This window comes from Entamoeba invadens, assembly GCF_000330505.1.
Source record: "Entamoeba invadens IP1 unplaced genomic scaffold scaff_1105074726209, whole genome shotgun sequence".
Classification (NCBI taxonomy): domain Eukaryota; phylum Evosea; order Mastigamoebida; family Endamoebidae; genus Entamoeba; species Entamoeba invadens.
Window position 1 is genome coordinate 106,129 of NW_004440269.1, and position 8,931 is coordinate 115,059.

Below are 8,931 nucleotides of genomic sequence, written 5' to 3' on the forward strand. Positions count from 1 at the left end.
AGTGCTGTTGTAATCATTACAACATTATTTGCACGGGAAGTTCCAAATTATGGTATTTATTAGAATTTATAGGTTATTTGTTAATCAAGATACATGGTAGTATGGTCTAATTTTTAATTGATACAATTAATAGAAATGAAGGTTCAATCAAGGGTGAAGGGTCATTTTTTGCAAAACAATTTTAATTATTCAACTATTAATAAATATACAATAATAAATATACAACATTTGTTATTTATAAAAAGATAAAGAAAGTGAACTTCGGAAAAAAAAAATTGAAATAAAAACATTTAAAAAAAAATTAAAAATAATCTAAAGTCAATGGGTTTCGAAATTATAATTAAAATAGTTATTTTTGACGTTAATCATCAATTTATCAGGATTAAATGATTGAAACAATTCAAACAAAAAAGCGTGACACAACTTTTATCAAAATGTTGATCACAAAAAATAAAAAGTTGTTTTTTATCGGAAAGAAAATTACATCATTTGGCTTGTTTTTTATTGTCATTTTTCTTGCAGCTTTTTATTTCCGTTAAAAATAAAAAAAATGAGAAGTTGATATATTTAAACTTTGTTAAGAAACATTCTTTATAATTTGGTTCTATTTTAAGTATTTGAGAAACGTATTACTAACTTGGTAATAACAGTTATTATTAAAAACCATAGTTAATAGTCTGGTTTAAGCAAATTTTTATAGATGTAGTTTTTAAAGATCTTGAACTTCATTTTAACAAATAAAAACCAAAAGTGCATTATCACAATTTAATAAAAAAACTACTAATGAAATGCTATAAATATACTATGATTTATGATACATTTTACAACAAAATAGTTATGGGACCATACAGTTTTTTATTTTGAAATTGTTGTTGGGTTTCCTCGTCTTGATTATTTATTGAAGAAAAGAAACAATAAACACACACCAACCAAAATATAATAAAATAATGCTGAGAAGGTAATTTGGTCATAAAGCATAAGACCTCCTGAAAACAAAAACTGTGGAAAAATTTATTTTTTAACAAGAAATTGTTGATCAATAAATTTATTTGCAAAACACATCGAATGGGAAAAAAGGCGATTGTGCATGTATTTTTTACAGTGTTTTCATTTTCGAAGAAAAACGAGAGATCAAACTTCAAATTTTTGTGTTTCTTTATCCTTTTTTTGCCAAAACATTGTTTTTTATTCCATTCTCACAGTATTAAAAAAGTTATTATTTTTTATAGTAACTATACTATAATTATTCACATTATAATTTTTGTGATTTATTTCAGAAATTCGCAAAAACTATATCATTTTTTTTGAGTGATGGTGTTTAATATGCATACATCATTTCATAACAGCTGTTGTGCTATTCATTTTAATTAAATTATAACTTGTGTCTAGTTTCATATTATTAAGTTATTTTTTGGAATGGGAATTTGGATATTGTGGCGCAATCTGTTGCTTTCAAAAAAATCGTTGACAAATCGTCGAAAATATTTCGTCGTAACTCAAGATCCTTTCAAAAATACAGATAGAGTATTTAATAGGTGCCAAGAAATTAGAGGATTGATTGATGTAAATATTCGGGTTTTAATTTTTTGTTTTTTATTTGTTTTTTATTTGTTTTTTTTTCTTGATAATAATTGATATGAAAATGGGTGCCAAACTCATTTTATGTCTTAAAATAATTCTGGCACCCAATAAGTTTCTGGCACCCCGTAAATACTCGATCTGTAATGTGATTTTTGTATTGAAAATATAATTTATATAAACCAACCCAATTTATAAAATTGTATTTTCAATCTATGACGAAAAATAGTGATCTTTTTCAATCGAAACAAAGTTTGGGTTGTAACTAAAAATTGAAAATAGAATTAGAAGTTATATTAATTATAATAAAAATGTCAATGCATATAGTTTCTGTTAATAAAAAAAATAAGAACAGATGGATGAAATCAATGGAATGCGGCTGTTTTTACTAAAAAAAATGTTTTTGTTAAAGATTTCGACCAAAAATTTTCGAAACAAGAGGAAAAAATCAGTTTTACTAACTTGATTGAATGGTTTGTTTTCCATTGTTTTTAATACAATTTTTGAACAATTTGATTGTCTTTCGAATGGTTTTTGGAGAACCAGAGCTCAACATTTTTAAAAAGACCAGCAAATTTAAATAATCGAACCAAGGATTATTGCATTATGAAAGTGATACAATTACAAATTAAGAACTATTTGAAAAGAGGTGGTGCTATTTTTTGCACTGACGGGTGTCAAATCATTCAACACCCACATTCATAGCAACATTTTTTTATCCCAAGTTTTGGTCACCAAAAATCATCTCATGCAAATTGGTGATTGGGATTCTGCATTTTTCAACCAAAATGTCTTTTCCTCCCAAAAACAAAACATTCGATCTGTTTATAGGCACGCCACAAATCCAAACAAAATAACAAAACAACACTCCTTTACAACTCGTCTGTTGTTTACTTTCTTGTCACCCTTTCCATCTCGATATTAATTGACGTGCTGAACCGTATTGTGTATATATGTATATACTTATCACATATACAAATCATCTCGTCACTCATTGACAAATAAGAAATGCTTATTTGTCAATGAGTCGTATAAAAATTGTACAACACTATTTTTTATAACTCTTCCCTAACAATTAATTCTTTATATATTATTAATCTCTCAAACTCTGACTCCAAACGCCACAACCAATACCACTCTTTATCATCATTCCAATGTATTTCAAAGACTCATTCTTTATAACTTTGAACGGGGTTTGATCGTTTAATAGAAACTCAAATGTTTAACACTTCGTTGACAATAACATTTCAATACCATTTTTAAATAACAAAATTCGCAGGGAATAACAAATTTGGACATTCACAAATTTTGGGTCGATTTTGAAAGATCTCCACACAAATTCTGAGTTCGCGCGCAAATTTCAAGTTGGCGCTTCTTCTTTCTTCCAATTTCCAAAGAAGTACAAATTTTTCTTTTCCGTCCAATGGCGTGAATAACAAAATTTAAAACAAAGACAAAGTTATTATCGTGGTGGTGAGAAAAATCGGACGACTTACATCAAATCGCTTCTTCTTCCGTCCAACGACAAATCGCGCTGCATTGGCTTCCCAACGCTGAAGTCAAACCCGTACGTCGACTGCGAGTTTCTCAAGTCCTGAGGTGGCATATCGATTTTCTTGAATTTCGGCGATGCGTTGATTCCCATCGGCTGGAACCCAAAAGCCGGCATCATTCCCATCTGATTAGTGATCTGCATCAGCCTGTTAAAATTCGAATTGAACACAGCAACGGACTCCGAGATGTCTCCTCTCTTCTGTAATATCGATTGTGTGATAGTCTCGATGCATCTCTCGTTGTCCATTAACAATTGGTGGCACGTCTGATCATCAGGAAGTTGGTAACGATCGCGTTGTGGCTGTTGGGGGTACATCATCTGTGGAGGAGGTTGAGGGACCCTTTGTTGTTGAGGTGGTGGTTGGAAAGTAGGTTGTTGGAACATTCCTGGTCTGTTATACGCGTGTGGTTGTGGTTGGATTGGGATGTTACTAGTGGACAACTGAGCCCGTGGTGGTTGCAATTGGAACTGAGGAGGGGGTTGTGAGAAAGTCAAAGGCGTTGTATTATTTGAAGAGATCGACATAGAAGCGTCTCTATCTCCTCTAACGTTATAATTAGAAGAGACGACGGAAGAGACTTGGTTTGAGTTTGATGACATTGAAAGATCCTCGTCTTCCTTTTTCATTCGAATTGGTCTTCTTCCCTTCTTCTGTGAGTCATCTTCGCGTTCGACGGGTGTGGCGCGGGGTGATTTGACGGAGTGTGATGGAGATAACTCCACCTTCTGTTGACCAAAAGATGATTGTAAGAAGTTCTCCCAGGTGATGTCACCCTTCTCTTTGGCCTTCATGTACTTCACACGGAGAGAGACGTCGCGTAACCGTTTGTTTGGCAAATTTGTCATCAATAGGGTCAACCGCTTGAACTCCGCGTTTTGTGAGGACGGGTAGTGCCGCATGTTCTCCTCCAAGATCAGTTGTTCCTCGGGTGACCACGCTGGAATCGATTTGATATACTCCGCTATATTCGGCGTTGGACAATCGTCTTGTGACGGGGAGGAACGGGGGCGAGGAATTGACGAGTGCGGGTTCGCCATTAATTGTTTATGCTTTTTGAGATGTTGTTTTGACAGAACACGTTAATAACGCGTTCCACCAGGTTTCTCTTTTTGTGATGAGATTTGTATCTATTTTATCGGGATTTTCCGTCATAAGTGTTCCCATTTTTATGTGAAGTGGTGGAGGAAGAACTGTGGGTTTTTCTGCTTTGTTTTTGGGAAAGTGTATTGTTTGGTTTGGTTCTAATTCAAATATGGTTTCCTAATAGTTTTGTTGATTTTTGACAATTATTTTTAGAAACTTGTCCAAATCCTACTGGTGCGGCATTTTTATCATCAAAGTAAACTTTTTTTTTTTTTAATTTAATCAAAGAAAAATAGATATTAAAAGAAAAAAAAAACAATTATGGTAATAAAATTTCGTTTATGCCGCTTCTCTTTTTGTTCTCAAATTAGATTTTTTCTGTTTTTTCATTAAAAATTTGAATAACATTTTAATAACAAAATGAAAATAAAAACAATTTGAATAACAAATTTTTAGTTGTTTTGAGTCGTTTTCGAAAGACAAATTCGAACTCAAAAATGTGAATAATAAGATGGACCCCTTTTTATGCAGTTATTGTAGCCACGAGTTTATTGATCCAGTGACTCTATCGTGTGGTCATACCTTTTGCCTTACCTGTATACGAAAAATATTTCGAGAGGACAACGTATGTCCGACCTGTCAAATGCCATTTGGTCGACCATTTGTAGTGGACGAAGTATTAAAGACTCGAATGGAGCATTACAAGGCACAAAACACTATTTCTATAGAAGAAGATAACACAACACAACTTATAGAAGAGAAACATCCATTTGACTTATTAAGTCTTCCCGAGTATACCATCATCGAAATCATGAAATATGATCCTCAGGTGACTTGTCTCTTGTCTCGCACATGTAAAAAGTTGTATGAACTTTCCAATTTGGATGATGTTTGGATGGACAAAGTGTTACTGATTAATCCCTCATATCAACACAAATTGGGAGTTTCATGGAAGTCGGAATTTATATCTTTATATATTCGACGACGTTGCTATATATGTGGAGGTGTTAAGAATTACAATGCTAAGACTATATTCACCACAGAGTCTTCTATTTCTCACACAAACTATAATAGAACTACTGGAGATCTCGACATCGTCGATAATAATAAATTAATCATTTTCCATCCCAATGACGTCACCACGACTTTTACATTTGCTGAACACCCTTCTTTAGTCTCGAGAAATGGAAATATCGTCTTTTGCTGTATCAACAACGTCGTCTATAAATATACTCTTGACTCCACTTTATTAGTACAATACACCCCACATAATAAAGTCATCGCTTTACTCCAAAGTGATGTCGATTACTTCGTGACAGAACACTCCGTCATTCAACTTTCGGACAATGGCGCTATGAAAGAATCAGTGTTCCCAAATTCAGTCTTTTCCTTCGCTGCATTACACAACAAGAATATCATCTTATGTGGTTTAGAATTGGACCAAAACATGATTAGAGTATTAGACCCAGACTTCAAAATCCTTCAAGCTTTAGTCTTCGAACAAAATGAACCAGTCATTGTCAATGGGTGGAGAGTACAACATCCGGCTCCTCTTCTAATGCGAGAAAACATGATTTTATGTCACAACAGTTATTGGATTTTCGGTGACGATGTAATACGCCAATTCAACGACGTTGCTTCTCTTCTTGGGGTTTTTACAATGAATAACAAGACAGTTCAAGTGACGACTAATTCAATTAAAATAAAAGAGACGGTCACCCATCTCAATTTCTCTGTTCATTCCTATTTCGCTGATTTTGAAAACAATCGGTTATTTCTGATCGACTCTTCAACTAAAGTCGCTAAAATATTCGAAAATGGAAAAATAGTCTTTTCAATGTTATTAGGTTCTGACTCTGAGTCTTTAATTTCCTGTGTTTTCAATCATTTCGAATATAAGTTATACGTCACTTTCACTCATTCTATTCGAGTCTTTAATTTCGGCGAAATTAATTAATTTATTAATTAAATTTATTATAATTTTTATTAAAAATTATAATAAAAATTTATAATAATAATCAAAAATCACTTGAACTTCCCAAGTTCACTCTTTAAGTAACTGAATTTGTTAATCATCTCCCCAAACCCATAAGATACGACAGACTTTGCAGGATACACCCCAGTGCCTTCTACTTTAAAAATAAATTCATCTGTTTTCGGAGTTACTGTACAAAAGTTTCTTTGTCCAATATCCTTCGAATAGACTGTACACTCTTGACAAAATATACAACTCTCAGGATGATCGACAGTTATCCTCCCATTGATCTCTTGGAACTCAAAGACCTTTTGTGGGCACATCTCGCAAAACGTTCTTCTCTGTTCCCCTGTTAAATTCGCGAGTTTAGTTTCGTTGATTTGGATGTCGGCAAGCGTCTGAAATACACACTGACACGTCGGGTTCCACTTCGCGTGGAATTTCCCCGTCCCCTTTGTCGCGAAGCAGTCAACATACAACGACTGACGTGGGCCAAGTTGTGTGATAATAATTGGGTTATCCGATTTGTATCCAACAGGAAACAATTTCTTCCCTTCGACAAACTGGAGGTCGTTCGATGTGACATTCAGCGACTCTCTCTCATTCTCGTTGACCACTCGGATATTGAAAATCGTTTGGTCGCCCTTCACGTTACTATTACTGCTATAAATATACTATTGATATACTAGTTAACAAGGGGTATGGGTACAGACAAACATCCTCGAAATCGTAGACCTTAGTCGAGTCGAGCGGAATGAGGCCAAGTCTATGAGCGATGTACTCATCACAGAGATATGATGTGTTTAAGTGGACACGAACAAGTTGAATGGCAATGGTAGGTACTTCAGCCATTATCATTCGACGAAGACCATTCACAAAAGAAGTGTCTGTGTTGTAAATTCTAAATGACAATTTCTCGCCATGGGTCTCAATGCCTGTGATTTGTACTTTGTCCTCTACTTCCATCACTCCTTTTCTGAGTTCTTTTTTTGGGTTTCTCAAGTTTGTCTTTTCATATCTAATTGTCTATATTAACAGTGTTTAGTTAATTATAAGTAAAATTATTATTAAAATGGTTTAATTTGGTGTTGAATATGTTAATTATAATTTAAAAATTATTTATTTAAAATAAAAATAAATAATGAATAGTTTTTTTTTGAAAAATTTACTGATTATAACATATTATATACTATTAATAGTAATATTATAATAAAATGGTAATAACATAATTATGGAGAAAACAAATAATAAGTTCAATATGTACAATTATATCGAAATAAAAATATAATTAATCGATTTGGCTAAAATTGCTTTTTAAATTATAAATTATTAGTAAAAAAAACAAAATTTTTAATAAAATAAAAAATAAAAATTTAAAAAAAATGTAAACTTATTTTTTGTGAATAACTTTCTGTTTTATCAAAAAAAGTGAACAAAAAACTAGTTAAAATTAACTATAAATAATTCAACGAATTGAATTATAAAGTGTAGTTCAATAAATTAAATAACAAAACCATGAGTCTTTAAGAGGAACACACAAAGAACTAATAATTGATTGTAAACAATACCATAACATATTGAGATGTGGGCGGTACTTTTATTTATGTTCATCATTCTCTTTGTAGCAATTTCTATCGCATTAAATCAGTTTACAAACCCTCTTAAGACACGGTGGTATGTGACTTTGTTTGTCTTTATTGGGTGGGGTCTTTCTTTTTCCATCCCATTGTTGTTGCCAATCGACATTTCTTCTGTTTGTTCTTTTCTATTCTTTTTAAATAACTTTAACAATAATAGTATTAATTAAATTCGAGTATTGATTCTATTATGATTATAGTTAAATTATAAATTAAAAAAACTATATAATGAATAGAGTTTATATGACAAATGCCTTGAGTCGGGGAGTAATATATGTGATGAACCCTTTACTTATGTGGATCACAAGACGTTAGTGATCTTATGGAATTGTCTATATTGGTTTACCACTCTTTTATGTTGGACTGCAATTCCATTTCTTCAGTCGTATTGTTCAGCTGGTGACTTTCACATCATCGAACGTGTCAAGTCTTCCCTTCGTGAGAACATCATCTTTTATTTAGTTGTAGGGTTTGTGTGTGGGATCTTTTTAGTGATGTTTTTGATATGGAATGAGAATGGTGATTGGTATGGGATAGCTATAGCTGCATCTAATGCGTGGGGATTAATGATGGTTATAGGGATGATGGGATATGGGATAGTAGCTGTACCAATGCGTTTAGTAAAGAACATTTCCACGCAGCATCATCTTAATTCGTTATATGAAAGAATCTATGATTTAGTAGAAGAGCATGAAGAAGAAGAGTTAGTTCTTTCCGAATTAATAACAATAGTAAAAAAAGCAGATAAAGTCATTCCCATTAATGATCCGATTCGGAGGTGTGTAGTTACTATCATTGACAAAATTGAACCGACTCGCTATGAATTAACTGAACCGGCACGAGACTTTTTAAAGTCGTATGAGAATTTAGCCGAGTTACACGCGAATGTCACTTCACAAGTATTAAAAGTGAAGCAATTGTTTTATACATTACATTCGTGTGTAGATGATGCTATACTTAATGAGAAAGTTATAAGTAAAGAAGGCAGTAAGATGAGTAAAATGTATCATTTAGTAATTAAAAAAGTTATATCAATTATAGCTTTAATTATCTTTATAGGATATTCTTTACTAATCTTTGGAAGTGAAATGATGTTACCCTT

At 32.5% G+C, this 8,931-nt stretch overlaps 5 protein-coding genes across 5 annotated transcripts; 2 read left to right on the forward strand and 3 right to left on the reverse strand.

Annotated features, from left to right (window-relative positions):
• Positions 1 to 20: 20 nt before the first annotated feature.
• EIN_491820 (Hypothetical protein) lies at positions 21 to 24 on the reverse strand (the record flags this gene model as incomplete). The annotated part of the gene is made up of 1 exon (XM_004255696.1): positions 21 to 24. A coding segment is annotated over one exon (4 nt), but the record flags the coding sequence as incomplete, so codon positions are not given.
• A 3,046-nt stretch (positions 25 to 3,070) lies between these two features.
• Positions 3,071 to 4,171, reverse strand: EIN_491830 (hypothetical protein; the record flags this gene model as incomplete). Its single annotated transcript, XM_004255697.1, has 1 exon — positions 3,071 to 4,171. The coding sequence occupies one exon, from the start codon at positions 4,169 to 4,171 to the stop codon at positions 3,071 to 3,073; it is 1,101 nt and encodes a 366-aa protein (XP_004255745.1).
• Positions 4,172 to 4,728: 557 nt separating this feature from the next.
• EIN_491840 (hypothetical protein) lies at positions 4,729 to 6,174 on the forward strand (the record flags this gene model as incomplete). The annotated part of the gene is made up of 1 exon (XM_004255698.1): positions 4,729 to 6,174. The coding sequence occupies one exon, from the start codon at positions 4,729 to 4,731 to the stop codon at positions 6,172 to 6,174; it is 1,446 nt and encodes a 481-aa protein (XP_004255746.1).
• Positions 6,175 to 6,242: 68 nt separating this feature from the next.
• EIN_491850 (DNA-directed RNA polymerase subunit D, putative) lies at positions 6,243 to 7,158 on the reverse strand (the record flags this gene model as incomplete). The annotated part of the gene is made up of 2 exons (XM_004255699.1): positions 6,243 to 6,836; positions 6,910 to 7,158. The coding sequence occupies 2 exons, from the start codon at positions 7,156 to 7,158 to the stop codon at positions 6,243 to 6,245; spliced, it is 843 nt and encodes a 280-aa protein (XP_004255747.1).
• A 616-nt stretch (positions 7,159 to 7,774) lies between these two features.
• On the forward strand, positions 7,775 to 8,916 carry EIN_491860 (hypothetical protein; the record flags this gene model as incomplete). Its single annotated transcript, XM_004255700.1, has 3 exons — positions 7,775 to 7,945; positions 8,066 to 8,766; positions 8,856 to 8,916. 3 exons carry the CDS (start codon positions 7,775 to 7,777, stop codon positions 8,914 to 8,916), a joined length of 933 nt encoding a protein of 310 aa, XP_004255748.1.
• Between the last annotated feature and the right edge of the window lie 15 nt (positions 8,917 to 8,931).